Source organism: Polyodon spathula, chromosome 1 (assembly GCF_017654505.1).
Source record: "Polyodon spathula isolate WHYD16114869_AA chromosome 1, ASM1765450v1, whole genome shotgun sequence".
Classification (NCBI taxonomy): Eukaryota; Metazoa; Chordata; class Actinopteri; order Acipenseriformes; family Polyodontidae; genus Polyodon; species Polyodon spathula.
In genome coordinates this window covers 9,289,174-9,304,968 of record NC_054534.1, presented here as the reverse complement: position 1 = coordinate 9,304,968, position 15,795 = coordinate 9,289,174, and the positions used below count along the sequence as shown (strand labels likewise).

Here is a 15,795-nt window from a genome sequence, read left to right as displayed (position 1 = left end):
AAGCTACAAAATAGTCTACAACATCAAGATGTGATAACTAAATACACAAAAAAAGAAATGGTTAGCTCTATAAAGATGTGATATGTAATACCTTCATTTTAAAATGAAGTCGTGATTATTTTCATGATTTCCCCTCTCCTGGAAATTAAGTTTGAGTTTTTAATGTTTTTTGATAAACTGTAACCTTTAAGTAACCTTTAACATTTGTTAGTTGTGTATTTGTGAAATGTATGCATTAATCTTATAGGATGGGTGTTCTGTCATTTCAGTAGAAGATCTAGTAAAAATGAACCTGTTGTGTCTTGTAGTTTTCAGAAAAGTTTTCGGAGTTTAAGGAAGCTGCTAGGTTAGCGAAGGAGAAGTCTCAAGAGAAGATGGAGCTGACCAGCACTCCCTCTCAGGTAAAGGCTGTGCCAGACTGAGCAGCTGTACAAAGATCTTCAGTCTCTTCTCGGATTTTCTCATTATCAGCAGACCTTTAAAATCTCTGGTGCAATCTTAACATTGTGTACAAGCTGCAGCCTTGCCCCCTGCACCCACACATACAATGATGTATAAATACTGTACAGCGCAAAACAACCATGGTCTCTCTCACAGAACAAACATCTACTGTTTATCTCCTGTGCAGTTATACGTTGGTGAGAATCAGTGTTCTGGAACTGTTTTTTAACATATATACTATAGATTAATATCTTCAACATAGTCCCTGCTTTTATGTTGTGTTGAACACTTTATAAATACATTCCTTGAATAATGGAAGGTGGTATTCATTGTGCTGGCACAACAATTGAAGGACTTTGAAGTGTATCAGTTGTCTCTGATATGACACGTAGTGATGACATCACCAGAACAAATGTAACAGACTAGAAAGGAAGGCTACAAACCTCTTAAGTCGACTTCTATGTCAGAGTTCTGAAAAGTCAACTTCCTAAGTCCATGGTACTAACCTGAAGCATTAACCCCTCACTGTATCTGGTAATATCGGGGATCATTGAAACATACAGTTCAATTGATGCAGAAGGAGCGTTCTTCCTTTATTAGAGAGCTGCACAGTGCTTTGTGTTTGTAGAGTGTGTTGACAGTGCAGGAAATTACATTTTAATAATCAGACAAGAATAATGTTTTTTTTTTTTTTTTTCCCCCGATTCTGCTACTTAATGAAATTGTAAACTGTCACTGATCAATAATAAAGAATACTACTCTGCGTCCTGAAGCAAGCCAGCTTAACAGTGAATACATGAAGCAGCACTAACCCTGATATCATGACTGGAATATTGTGGCGGCATACATGGCTATACATGGCTATACAGAGCTATATCTTTCATTGCTAGCTGTGTCCTTCATTGATAGCTATATGCTAGATGCCATTCATCCCGTTTTCATGAAACCTATCACGTTTCCTTGTAAAGTGCAGTACCCTCCTGCAGTAAAAACCTACAACTGACAAATAATTAGATTTGCTCATTGAGCCAAAATACACAAGGACCGTTTATATTCTATTAATCGTATCAAACCAATGCTGCTCTCTTTTAAAAATCATAAGCCAGCTCTTGCTTTGCCAAATAACATTGATTGTAGATTGTAATTAATTAATAAAGGACCTCCAAACAGATCCCATGAGGAGCCTGAATCCATTTGCACTGTAATAGTATTAAAGGACCCAGGCTGCTCTGATTTATCTTGTATTAATTCAGTCATTTGAATTGCGGTTCAGTGCAAAGCAATTTAAGCTGACTGTGCTCTCAAAGGTGCTGTGGTACATATGTGTTGTATGTTGTATTGTTGTCACAGTTATTGATAAAACAAGTAATTGCCCTTGAGTTTGCAGAAATACAAATTTCCTTTTGATTTGTCTTAAATTTTTTTCTTGTGATTTAACTGAAAAGTTAGGCCTGTCAAAAATAGCCATTAGCCACGCAGTCTTAAAAGCAGTCTGAAGTACTTCTGTAATATATTTACAGACCAGCCCACTAATACACAAAAGAAAATGAAAGAACTCAAGAGATTTGTTTTCCTTTTTGTTTAAAAGGAGTCTGCCCCAGGGGACATTCAGTCACCTCTGACCCCCGAGAGCATCAACGGGACAGATGATGAGAGGGTCACTCCAGACCTGACCCAAAACTCGGAACTGCGAGCCGAACCTACCCAGAATGCACTGTCCTTCACGCACAGGTAATTCAGAGCAAGCCGAGGAGGCCCCATGAGCTCCCAGGTAAACCACAGCCAGGAAGGTGTTGTGGGCAGCTGTGTGATCTCTGAGCGCTCCTCTCAGGGACAGGGACGTTCCTGCAGCTGGTACCAGTTATTAGAACTTGCTTTGATATTTTAAGAAAGAGGGGAGGGCTGATTTGAGGAAGTTCATTCACACTGGTGTTGATATTAAATAAGCTTACTGGCTATGGAAAGCATCCACCTAAAACAATGCAAAAAATAAACTGCTGGTTTTATACGATGCAGCTTTTGTTTGGGAGCTCAAGGCTAATAAACATGGTTTTAGAATCTCCATAATTTCACAACAGAACTCATTATTAGAGTAGAGATATTATTTTGCAGCACCAGCTGTTTCTTTTCTGTGTAATAACTAAGGCTGCAACTGGCAGTTTTTTTTTTTTTTTTGCCAATAGGAGATTGGTAATGCAAAATAATCACATTGATGCCCCATACTTGATTCTTTGATTCAACTGTTGCCAACACAAGCCCAGCATTTGTTATATCTCCATGAGTTTCAATGTGACTCTCAGTGCTGCCAACTGCCGGATTCAATCAGACTAACAATGTTCCAGATGAGAACTAGGCAGATTAAATTAAACCTTCCAAGGGCACTGCTGGGGTGAGTCGATTCTGAGGATTGGAAAAAGATTTTTTCCTTTCCAAGGAGTTCCCTAAGTACCTCGTGCCTAGCGACCTAAAGCCGCAGCAGCAGCACACTTTGGACCAGTTACTTGATTTAAATTTTAATAGATATTAATGAGTTTGCAGACCTCCCTAAACATGCAGGTTAGGGATGAGGGATGAGGGATTAGGGATTTCTCAGATCTCGTTGATGGCATCCATGAGGGTTGTCTAACAGGTAATATGACTGCAGCTTCCATGGAGCTGGAATGCTGGCTTAACATACTGTACCTGTCCTAGATCTCAGACAGCTAGCTGGCTAAAAGATATTCCTATTAGTACAGAGTGATAAAATACTGGACTCAATTTTCATACTGTTGGCACAAGTGCAAGATCTCTGTAAGGAGAACACTTTATAAAACTGCATCTAATTGACTTGTCATCTTTAAAATAACTTGTGGGACAGTATAATAAATCATAGGTATGAAAGCGTGCTATTTCAGGCATTAGGAAATGTGTCTAATGGCATGGAATTGGCTGCAGGATGACAATGGTCACTCACTAATGACTTTGCCTGTGTCTGTGACTTGACAGGCAGAGATTGACTTAGTCCAGGCATATAGTACAAAGCGGAGAGGACTGTATCCCATTGTATGCACATCTAGGTGTGTAATGAAAGCCACTACATGTTACACCCTTTCCTACAATCTTTACCCTTCAGAGTTAGATTTTTAGTAATAACCTGGAGTGTACAGTGACATGCATGACATGTCACCAGTGAAATATTGTAGTTTGGGGAAAAGGTACCAACACTGATAGAATGTTTACTTGCAGCAGACAAGTGATGTGCCAGTAATTCTAAGAAATGTAATAATGCAGATACCCTACCCACAAGCTGTTAACTTTATTATAAATCTCTAGCGCCAAGCCTCTGAGGAATTACTTTTCAACATGAAGTGTTGGTTTTTCTTTTTACAACTGTGCTGTATATTCTGTGCACAGGATGGCATCCATACACAAGATAAGCGATGCACTGGAAGTTTCACAAATACTTAACACTGATATATTTGGCTCATAGAGCAAATCTGAGTCTAACAGTCTCCTTGAAATATAACATGAAGCAAAGCAGCCAGTCCATTTTAAAACATTGAATAGCGTGATTTAATGCAATGTTGTTAACATACAGGTTACCCAGCATGAACAACAACAAAAACTGCTCTTTTTCTTTTTTCCCTCTAATAAAAAACATGACATTTTAAATTCGATCTTTGTATTTATTTTTTTTTTATTTTTTTTTCAGACAACTGTTTAAAACTTGTCGAGTCTGCTCCCTTTAAAAAAAGCGAACGGAGACGTCGTCATTTCGGGTTTCAGGAATTAGACTACTGTTTGTGTCCTTGGTTTGTGCTTGATTTTAAAGTGTCCGATACTTCTCTTCAGTCGCAATATTAACACGTCCTGACTGCCCTTCAGAGAAGCTCAGTTATGCATCGTTGTTGTTCAGTGTGTGTTGCAGCGGGTCCCGCTGTTACTGCGGGCTGTGAAGATCTACAGTACGTTTGGAAGTTGCACAGCCGGCTTTCCCAGTATTATACAGTTTACAGAAACAATGTAGTTGTTAATATTGATGCTAAAGGTTTATTACGTGGTCTTGTATTCCATGGATATGTTCCAGATTTGAACTGCATCTTGCACTCTTTCTATCTGATACCAGTTTGAAATATGTTTTGACTATATTGTAGTACTGTGCTTGGAGGGTCTTGTGAAGTGGTTTATACTGTGTGTTTGCTGATGTTGACTGTTTTGCTACATTTTCTGTGAGTTTATTCAACATTTATATAGGTTTAAATGAATAGAATGTCTTTATATGAATTGCATTTACCTTGACAGAGTCTATATATTTATAAAACCATTTACTTGCTTGTATGCAATACCAATATTTCAGTTGTAATATCTTTTTAAATTTTTCTGGCTATGTATGTGTTTTATTAAATATGTTTTTTCGGTGGATATTTCTCAAATAGCATCAATTGCCTGATTTATTCAAAATGTGTTTTGTTTTGTTTTTATCACTGAAAAGAATACATATCGTTAACAAAATGTACTTAAGAAAACTACAATGGCTTATTGCACATTACGAAGTTGGGAAATGTTTTCATTCTGAAAAAAGGCTTTATTTGCAATAGATGTAGGCACTGTGGTATGGCAGACACATGATTGTTTTTAAAGTAAACATTCAATTCAATGCATTCCTGCACTGGGGCACTCAAAAAGCACATACAGAAGGGTAGGAACATTAAGATGTGTTTGTTCCTCTGTTTTGTGTTATTCATTTACCTGTTACAGGCCACAATGTGCGTGGGCATCTTTTCATATTGACTTCCGCAGAGAGCAGGAGGAGAGTGGTACATACAGCGACAGCCACAAGTTCATTCACCCTATAGAATTAACTCATTTTGCTTCATAAAGTTAACTATAACCTGCTGAATAAGATTTTAAAATATTGAATTACATACTGCTTTGTAGAATTTCGTATACTTAACAAAGAACAGACAAAAATTTGATATTTTGAAATCTAACATGAAATACTGTACTGCTCTTATGGCTTCCGGTAGCCTTTTGTGATCTCATCATTTTGTATTTTCTTTGATTACATGTTCAATAAATTATCTAAATTTTGTTCTTATAGTTTATTTTTATTATGTCTCAACCCTAAAATTGTAGGCAATGCAAAGCTTGTGGTCCTCGCTGTATATATCGCACATAAACAAAGTAAAGGCTGCAGCAGTATAGCAGGAGTGATGGAAGGGAAGGGAGAGATTGGAGAGGCTGTGGAAGGGAAAAGTGCCTGAGCTGGTCCACACAGCGCAGAGAGGGTGAGGGTAGCAGGGAGTTAAATAAACCACACATTACCCGTGTGAGCTGGGAGAAGGCTCATTTGTAGGGCTTCTCTGGAGGTTTTTAGTAACGCTTCTAGGGTTGAATAAACAAAACTCTTCGCAGATACAATGGTGGCCATGTATATTGCATCCCTGTACATATTTTGGCAATTTGTAAATAATAAAACTTCACAGTGTGTACTGGAATTTATTAATAAGCGACCGTGATTCACGCACATTTAGAGTTCACTTTAGTCCAAGGTTAATGATAGTGGAAGCCTGTGAAACCAGCCTGGCTGTTGCTGTTCCTCAGCAGTGTCCAGCTGGGAGACTCCTCCCTAACATTCGCATGGTCGCTTTCCTGAGGTCAGCATGCAGGCTGTTCTCCCTGCTCCCAGGCAGCACAGTGCTTTAGTACTTCAAAATGAACATGCTGCAGTGTAAAGGGAGTGCGCCATGACATCACCCAGGAACAGATCCACAAACTCTACGTCTGTACTGGCTACAGCTGGAGCCAGTACAGATGTAGAGTAGTAACAAAAATAACACATTTAACATAATCACCATCCAATTCCAGGTTACAATAAAAACTATTTTCATATAAGCCTGTGATTAAGAATCAGGGGCGACGTTCCATATTCTACTGTGAGGTGTTTAGAACCCACAACCCCACACCTTGTTTTCTGCACAGTCGCACACTTCCAAACACATAGAGGCGAGCAGAGTGCAGTGATTCTGGGTCAGGTGGGATCAGGTTTTGTATGGGCATGTACCTCAAGCCATTGTCAAGTACCCGCTTGCTATTTTCCCTGTCCTCCCTTTTTAATCGGATGGCTTTGTTTTCTGTGGAGCCTTTGCTCCAAAACACCTTGGGAGTGTCCTCAGGTGACACCCATACCCTATTGATCACTCTTCCTGCCTTCAGGTGACACCCATACCCTATTGATCACTCCCCCTGCACTCAGGTGACACCCATACCCTATTGATCACTCCCCCTGCCCTCAGGTGACACCCATACCCTATTGATCACTCCCCCTGCCCTCAGGTGACACCCATACCCTATTGATCACTCCCCCTGCACTCAGGTGACACCCATACCCTATTGTTCACTCCCCCTCAATCAATCAATATCACGATCAATACGCATTGAAAGCACATGATGATCACACATTAGTGTTCTAATCGGTTATAAAGCAGCATGGTCGCTGCTCCCATTGCCTCATAATGCCATTCCACTAGCAAATGGAACTATGGCTCCCTACTGATGTGTTATTAAGGGGCGGGGCACTATATTTAGGCAGATTGAAAATGTTACTAGTGTGTGTGTGTGTGTGTGCAAGGTACTTGTGGCAAGCACATGCTCCAGCTTGACAAGACCACTCTTCACCAGCTACTTGTTATACCCCAAGCAACACTTGGCAATATCAGCAAGTCCAAATCAGAATGACTACAGACAGGCTTTACATGGGGTTATGGGAGAATCAATCATATGTGTTTTAGCTCCCTTTTAGCTTATTATATAAACACAAGCATTTGTCTGTCCTCATACAACATTTACCTGGCAAATTATTATTACCTGAAGCATTTACCTATTTGGTGGATGTCTGCAGTTTTGTTGCAAGCCATTCTGTTTTCTTCTTCTATTCTTGGTGTAATTGAACAGATGTATCAGAAGTCTGCAGTGGACGTGACAACCACAACCTAGGATGCCACTGAAACCTGTTCAAGTTCTAAAAGTCGAAATGCTTACACTAGTTCAATTCATTAGTGCAAGTAACTGGTAATTGCCACTTTTTTAAACCAAGGAAAATACTTTTGAAGTTTCTGATGGTCTGTCGTTTTAAGAGGCTCTAATTCTGCTCAGAGAGACTCATACTATGATAAATGAAACTCCATTTCTGTACCATTTTAGCTACTTACAAGAAAAATATAACTCATAGCTTCAATATATGGTTGACAATCTGTCCTTCTCGGAAAATAATCATTAAGTTTTGACCTCGGCTGTTGTATGTAAGTAAGTAGAGTAGGTCAAAAAGTAATAGATAAGGGTATTGACTGAAGACAGCTTCATATCTAAGCTCAGAGTCATTATGTTTCTTGCCCCATACGTCTAATGATAAAATCACATTGCTGCATAGCCACATGTTAAAGATGAGCTGCTGTAACAAGCATTTCATTATTACTTTCTGGCAAGGGAATGTAATCTGTGATAACGTATATCCTGTTCAAGGAAAGCATGCTTTGAAGAGCAGTTCACTGAATAATGACTTGTTTAGTTTTCATGATGGAAGTGCATTGGACGAGACTCGGATATTTATTTTATACTTTTACACTAAGTGAGATCCACTAATGTGACAGTATAGACATACCACACGAATACCACAGACCTGCCTAACCTTAACCCTTAGGCATGAATACCACAGAGCTGTCTCACCCTAGCCCTAACCCTTAAAGAGCAACTTAGTAAGATGTGAAATATCAGATTTCAATCTTCTTTTTGTTCAGACTCACTTTGCATCATTGTCTGCTTCAGTTATTATGTCCTGGTGAAGTCAAGTGTAAGGCACCCCTGCAGCCTCAGAAGAGCTCCCAGAAACATGTCTAACCTCTAAGTACAACTGGTAGACCAGAGTGTACCCCAGAACCTCCCCCCTGCAACACCTGCGTCAAGTGGATGGAAGAAATCAGTATCAAAATACCATTTAGAAAAAAAAGGGATTTTTTATATCCACCCAGGACATTATTATTATTATTATTATTATTATTATTATTATTATTATTATTATTAATTAGTCATTTAGCAGATGCTTTTATCCAAAGCGACTTGCAGAGACTAGGGGGTGAACTATGCAACACAAGTGCTTCCAGTAAAACCTTGGTTAACGTCTCATCCAAGGGACATGATTCAGAGAGCAGTAGGGGTGCTTTACATTTTTTAGTTGTAGTTAAAGACCACCAGGATATGATAACTTGAACGGAAAATAAAACAAAAGTGCACCTAAACAACAAGAGCAATACCTTAGTTAAGATAACTGGTCATTTATACCCACGCCCAGTTGCTCTGTAGTGTGTCCACAGATCCTTGTAGCTTTCAGCTCTGAAAAGGGCTTCACACCTTTTTAAAGTAGCAATAAAATAATACTTTGATTTTTAAACTAGAAATGTGTGCAGTGCACTTTAATTTATGTAAATCACATATGAGACTGTTCAGAATTTGTCAAAATTTCAGTCCATTTTATCTTGAGTACAGATGCCACCCTGTGCATAGAACGGAGGGCAGAATTCAAATGTTAATAAACACTTTTTAATGTTTAATAGTAGTAGTTGGATTTTCTGATTTATAATAAGTTAATACGTCATGTGGAGAGTGTCTCTATTAATAATAAGAGACACCCTCCACACAGAGTATTAACTTCTACCATGACTCAGGCTCAGTCCTGGAATGTGTGTGTGCTCAGCACCATTTTGTTTTTGTGGAACTGTTTACACTAAAGCAGGCCACAGTAAACCTGGACGCAAAGGCTTCAAATAATGAGCATGAGTTATATAGAGAATGTCTTATTGTTCCAGACTGTCGTTGGCTGCTTCACCAGTTGTCAAGAAGTATTGTACCATATGCATGGCCAATTTCATTTGTTTTCATTGTTTCAAGAGTTAAAGCTTGGTGTTGATGCTTTTGTGAATTGAGGTCTGCTGTATATTTAATTTGTATTCATTGTTTCAGGAGTTAAAGTTTGGTGTTTATGCTTTGTGAATTGGGGCCTGCTGTATATTGTCTTCAGGCAGAAAGGAATGAGCTCACTGCCTTGAACAATGTGAGGGGCTGTTTTAGATGTGCAGTGTTTGACAGGGAGGTGAAATTGGAACCAGATGAGCAGAATGGGCTTATCTATGTTCCCTGATAAATGTCTCATTTTGTCTTAAGTGTTTGAATGTGAATGCTATTTGGTGGACAATCACAATGACGACTCATAAAGCCTTATTTTTATTGTGCTCCTAATATTATTCTCATTTGGCGGTGCTGTATTTCCTAATAATTGTAGCAGATGTTGCAGCTTTAAGCGGTGGCTCTGCTGAGCTAGTACTGAATAGTGATGAAGGGGAGCCTGGATTTCATGCTTCGGGGTCCAGTTTGCAGAACAGCTCTGCTGTGATTAGGCCACTGCATGCGGATTATGAGCGCTAACCTTTATGAAAAGGTCATAATATCTACAGAAGACTATCTACAACTCTGGCCAAAAGTTTTGAATCACCTAAAAATTTAATTCTATGAACAAAATTGAAATCTTATATTTAATATCATGCAAGCAAATAAAGTACAAAATGATATGGAAAGCGATGTGCAATTCAATATGTTAACGTAACATTATTCAGCAGGTTTTATTCCACTTTATGAATTCTATAGGGTGATGCAAAACTTTTGACCATAGCTGTATATGCAGGACATGAAGAGTCACTCTCCTTTTGGACTGTGTGAAAGCACCTCCTGCTGCCAGAATAACATTGCTTTGTTCTGAACCACATTTCTGCACGTTCATGAATGGTTTCTCCTAATTCAGTATACCAGTTTACATTTGTATATCTCAGATTGATGCAGTCACATGCATGATCTTTATGCCACATTCTCTGTTGCTGTTGATTTGGTATCGTCACATTTCATCTAATGTCTTGTTTCACTCCCTGCAGGAACATCAATGGAGCTGTACCCACCATACTGACACACATGCACCTTGTCTCACCAAACCAAGAGGGGTAAGAGAGAAAAGCACACTCCACTGAAACGCTTGCAGGGCTCAAGCGAACAACACTTTGGCTCATCTGTCCTGTGATACAAATATCTATGGCTGGCCACCAGAGCTGTAGAGGAGCTTCTGAATTCAGGCCAAAGCAAGATTATCACAGATTGCAAAGTAAATATATATCTGATCAAAATCATTGGACATGAATGAAGATGACCATGCTGAGATCAGCTGTGTTACTCATTGCACATGAATGAAGATGACCATGCTGAGATCAGCTGTGTTACTCATTGCACATGAATGAAGATGACCATGCTGAGATCAGCTGTGTTACTCATTGCACATGAATGAAGATGACCGTGCTGAGATCAGCTGTGTTACATATACAAAAGGTCTAGTTACAAAAAAAAAAAGCAGTGCTTTGAAAATAGACTGAGCTTAAAGTGCTGCAGATGCATTCACACCCTGCTTGATGCATGTGTTCATTCACTGTTGCCATCCACTAAGCATCATCACATGCTATTTTGTGTTTTGTACATTTACTGGTGAAAGGGGTACTGGTATCCTAAACATGAGGGCCCTCATACTGTGTATGTATCTAGCATTGGTTTACAGTGCTGCTGCACTTAGCTGTAGCATTCAGACCGCAGGTGAACTGAAGAGTGCAGGCTAGCCCATTGTGACTCAAATAAATTAGAATACTAAACTCCTAAAGTGGAGCCACTTAGCTCCTTGCCAGTTATTATCCTGCTGGTTGTTAGTGGAGGGAATACATTAAAGGGGTTTCTTGCCTGTATAGAACAGATCCACTTAAACACACAGTGTGTGCATTACTTGCCTGTTCTGAAGCAAACTTCTATCAGGCTTGGTACATAACATGAAGCAGCATTTCTTTTATGTGGGGCGATGGGTTCTCAGCTAGGTAAGAACTCGATAGGCAGTGTCAAGAAAACGACCCTCATAAAATCAATTGGAATTTCTCTAAAGGAAATAACATTTACTTTAAGTAAAGATCATTTATCTCAATTAAATCTGCTTTCCCCACAAACATGTTTATTCATTTAAAAAAACACAAACTGTAGGCAATTGAAGAACACACTCAGTGTTTATAGCAGAGTCCGTATGGAGTTTCCTTCCTGTCCTCCTGTACTGAAGAGAAAATGTTGCAGGGGCCCCTGGTTGAATTCCAGCAATTTCCAGAGAAATTAAGTGTCTGGTCAAGTCCACAAAAGGTCCTGAATAAAAAACAATTACAGTTGATAGGCTATATTCTTGAATATTTCTTTTTATCAAGACAAGTTTTAAAACCTCCTCAGAACTTCTTTCAGCACTGTGATTTACATTGCTGCCCTTTTTCTACATGCGTACTAGAACATAAGAACATAAGAAAGTTTACAAACGAAAGGAGGCCATTCGGCCCATCTTGCTCGTTTGGTTGTTAGTAGCTTATTGATCCCAAAATCTCATCAAGCAGCTTCTTGAAGGATCCCAGGGTGTCAGCTTCAACAACATTACTGGGGAGTTGATTCCAGACCCTCACAATTCTCTATGTAAAAAAGTGCCTCCTATTTTCTGTTCTGAATGCCCCTTTTTCTAAACTCCATTTGTGACCCCTGGTCCTTGTTTCTTTTTTCAGGCTGAAAAAGTCCCTTGGGTCGACACTGTCAATACCTTTTAGAATTTTGAATGCTTGAATTAGGTCGCCACGTAGTCTTCTTTGTTCAAGACTGAACGGATTCAATTCTTTTAGCCTGTCTGCATATGACATGCCTTTTAAGCCCGGAATAATTCTGGTCGCTCTTCTTTGCACTCTTTCTAGAGCAGCAATATCTTTTTTATAGCGAGGTGACCAGAACTGAACACAATATTCAAGATGAGGTCTTACTAGTGCATTGTACAGTTTTAACATTACTTCCCTTGATTTAAATTCAACACTTTTCACAATGTATCCAAGCATCTTGTTAGCCTTTTTTATAGCTTCCCCGCATTGTCTAGATGAAGACATTTCTGAGTCAACAAAAACTCCTAGGTCTTTTTCATAGATTCCTTCTCCAATTTCAGTATCTCCCATATGATATTTATAATGTACATTTTTATTTCCTGCGTGCAGTACCTTACACTTTTCTCTATTAAATGTCATTTGCCATGTGTCTGCCCAGTTCTGAATCTTGTCTAGATCATTTTGAATGACCTTTGCTGCTGCAACAGTGTTTGCCACTCCTCCTACTTTTGTGTCGTCTGCAAATTTAACAAGTTTGCTTACTATACCAGAATCTAAATCATTAATGTAGATTAGGAATAGCAGAGGACCTAATACTGATCCCTGTGGTACACCGCTGGTTACCACACTCCATTCTGAGGTTTTTCCTCTAATCAGTACTTTCTGTTTTCTACATGTTAACCACTCCCTAATCCATGTACATGCGTTTCCTTGAATCCCAACTGCGTTCAGTTTGAGAATTAATCTTTTGTGCGGGACTTTGTCAAAATCTTTCTGGAAATCTAAATAAACCATGTCATATGCTTTGCAATTATCCATTATCGATGTTGCATCCTCAAAAAAATCAAGCAAGTTAGTTAGACACGATCTCCCTTTTCTAAAACCATGTTGACTGTCTCCCAGGACCCTGTTACCATATAGGTAATTTTCCATTTTGGATCTTATTGTAGTTTCCATAAGTTTGCATATAATAGAAGTCAGGCTTACTGGTCTGTAGTTACCTGGTTCAGTTTTGTTTCCCTTTTTGTGGATCGGTATTAAGTTTGCAATTTTCCAGTCTGTCGGTACCACCCCTGTGTCAAGAGACTGCTGCATGATCTTGGTTAGCGGTTTGTAAATTACTTCTTTCATTTCTTTGAGTACTACTGGGAGGATCTCACCCGGCCCAGGGGATTTGTTTATTTTAAGAGCTCCTAGTCCCTTTAACACTTCTGCCTCAGTTATGCTAAAGTTATTTAAAACTGGATAGGAACTGGATGACATGTGGGGCATGTTGTCAGTGTCTTCCTTTGTAAAAACTTGTGGAAAGTAATCATTTAATATATTTGCTATTTTTTTTTCTTCATCTATGATTTTGCCATTTGTATCTCTTAAACATTTAATCTCCTCTTTGAATGTTCGCTTGCTGTTGTAATATTGGAAAAACATTTTGGAATTGGTTTTAGCTCCCTTAGCAATGTTCATTTCTATTTCTCTCTTGGCCTTTCTAACTTCCTTTTTGACTTGCGTTTACAGTTCTGTGTACTCTTTCTGCGTACTTTCTTTTTGGTTCTTTTTTAATGCTCTGTAAAGTGCCTTTTTTCGCTGAATATTTTTTTTAATTGATCTATTAAACCATTTTGGCAATTTAGTTTTACATTTAGATTTGTCTACTTTAGGGATATAATTGTTTTGTGCCTCTAGTACTACGTTTTTGAAGAACAACCATGTTTGTTGGTGTTTTCTCTATTTTACTCCAATCTACTTCTGTTAGTCTCTGTTTCATACCTTCATAGTTTGCTTTTCTAAAATTGTAAACCTTAGCTTTAGTCATTACTTTTGGGGATTTAAAAAACACTTCAAATGAGACCATGTTGTGGTCTGAGTTTGCCAGTGGTACTCTGATCTCTGTTTTAGTTATTCTATCTTCGTTATTTGAAAAGACTAAATCAAGGCATGCCTCCCCTCTAGTCGGTGCCTTGACAAATTGTGTTAGGAAGCAGTCATTTGTCATTTCCACCATTTCTATTTCATCCTTCGTGCTACCCACCGGGTTTTCCCATTTTATTTGGGGGAAGTTGAAATCCCCCATTAGTATGGCTTCTCCTTTGCTACACGCATTTCTAATGTCATTGTATAACAGATTATTGTGCTCACCGTCTGAATCTGGCGGTCTATAGCGTGCTCCTATTATTATGCCCTTTGAATTTTTGTCCGTTATTCTGACCCATATTGATTCGGTTTTATTTTCTTTGTCCAGGTTTAACACCTGGGCTTCAAGACTGTTTCTTATGTATAGCGCTACCCCTCCTCCTCTTCTGTCCTGCCTGTCTTTCCTATACAGTGTATACCCACAAATATTATATTCGTCCCCATCACTCTCAGACAACCACGTTTCTGTAACACCTATCACATCATAGTTACCTGTTAGTGCAGTAGCTTCAAGTTCTAGAATTTTGTTTCTGATACTTCTAGCATTTAGATAAATACATTTAATGGTTGTCTTACCTGAGTTGTTGTTCTTGTTTTGATGTGGTCTCCCTTCTGTTTTTTTGTTGATTTCTCCCCCCTTCCTTTCTAGTTTAAATGCTTCTGAACCTGCTCGAGGATCTTTTCTCCGAGTAGACTGGTTCCCTTGTTATTTAAATGCAGTCCATCCCGTCTATACAGATAGTCCTCGTTGTAGAATGTGGTCCAATGATCAAGATAGGTGAAGCCTTCCCGTGTGCACCACGTCTTCAGCCATGCGTTTTGATTAATTATTTCCAGCTGTCCATATGGTCCTTTGCAAGGTGCCGGTAGTATACCAGAAAATACCAGTTTTGGTTTTCTCTTTTAATTTCCTTCCTAGCTCTCTGAATTTGTTTTGCAGGGATTTTGGTCTGTCTCTTCCAATGTTGTTTGTACCGATGTGGACGATTACTACCAGGTCGTCTCCTGTTCCTTCTAGGAGCCTGTCCACATTCTCAGTGATGTGCTTGACCGAGGCTCCCGGAAGGCAGCACACTGTTGTAGTAAGGGGGTCCAAACTGCGAATTGAACTTGCTGTGTTTCTCAATATGGAGTCCCCAACAATCATGACCTCCCTTCTTTTTGCTGTCTGGTCACCACTGTCAGCATGCTTCATTTAAAGACACAGCGCACAATTTCTGAGCTTAGTACTGCTGATAACCAGATAACAAAAAAAAGAACAATAAATCTTTCATTTTTAAATGTATCTAGCTGTCGTGACTGTATAGGTAACTAGGTCCCTGGCTTGAATCTGACCTGCAGATTCACTATTGTATGCCTGTAATTTCACAATTCTGATCCACTGACCCCATTGATGACCAGCAAGTAGAATCACCCCATAATTGCCAATTATTTTTTATTATTTTCTCCCAATTTGACATGTCAAATTATTTTTAGACTCAACTCACCACTACCACCCCAGCACTGACTCGGGAGTGGTGAAGACGAACACGCGCTGTCCTCTGAAGCATGTGCCGTCAGCCGAATGCTTTGTTTCACACTGCAGACTCACCGTGCAGCCATCTCAGAGCTACTGCGTCGGAGGACAACGCAGCTCTGGGCAGCTTACAGACAAGCCCTCAGGCACACGGCCAGACTACAGAGGTCGCTGGTGCGCGGTGAGCCGAGGACACCC

The 15,795-nt window shown here is 39.3% G+C and overlaps 1 protein-coding gene across 3 annotated transcripts in view; it reads left to right on the top strand.

Annotated features, from left to right (window-relative positions):
* The window catches only part of LOC121313702 (homer protein homolog 1), a 57,025-nt gene that overhangs the window by 33,425 nt on the left and 7,805 nt on the right, over positions 1 to 15,795 (top strand). For all 3 annotated transcript variants that reach the window (XM_041246519.1, XM_041246528.1, XM_041246508.1), the window contains 3 exons: positions 309 to 401; positions 2,030 to 2,172; positions 10,398 to 10,463. In XM_041246519.1, coding sequence (XP_041102453.1) covers positions 309 to 401; positions 2,030 to 2,172; positions 10,398 to 10,463 — 302 coding nt within the window. The remainder of the gene's footprint in view (positions 1 to 308; positions 402 to 2,029; positions 2,173 to 10,397; positions 10,464 to 15,795) is intronic.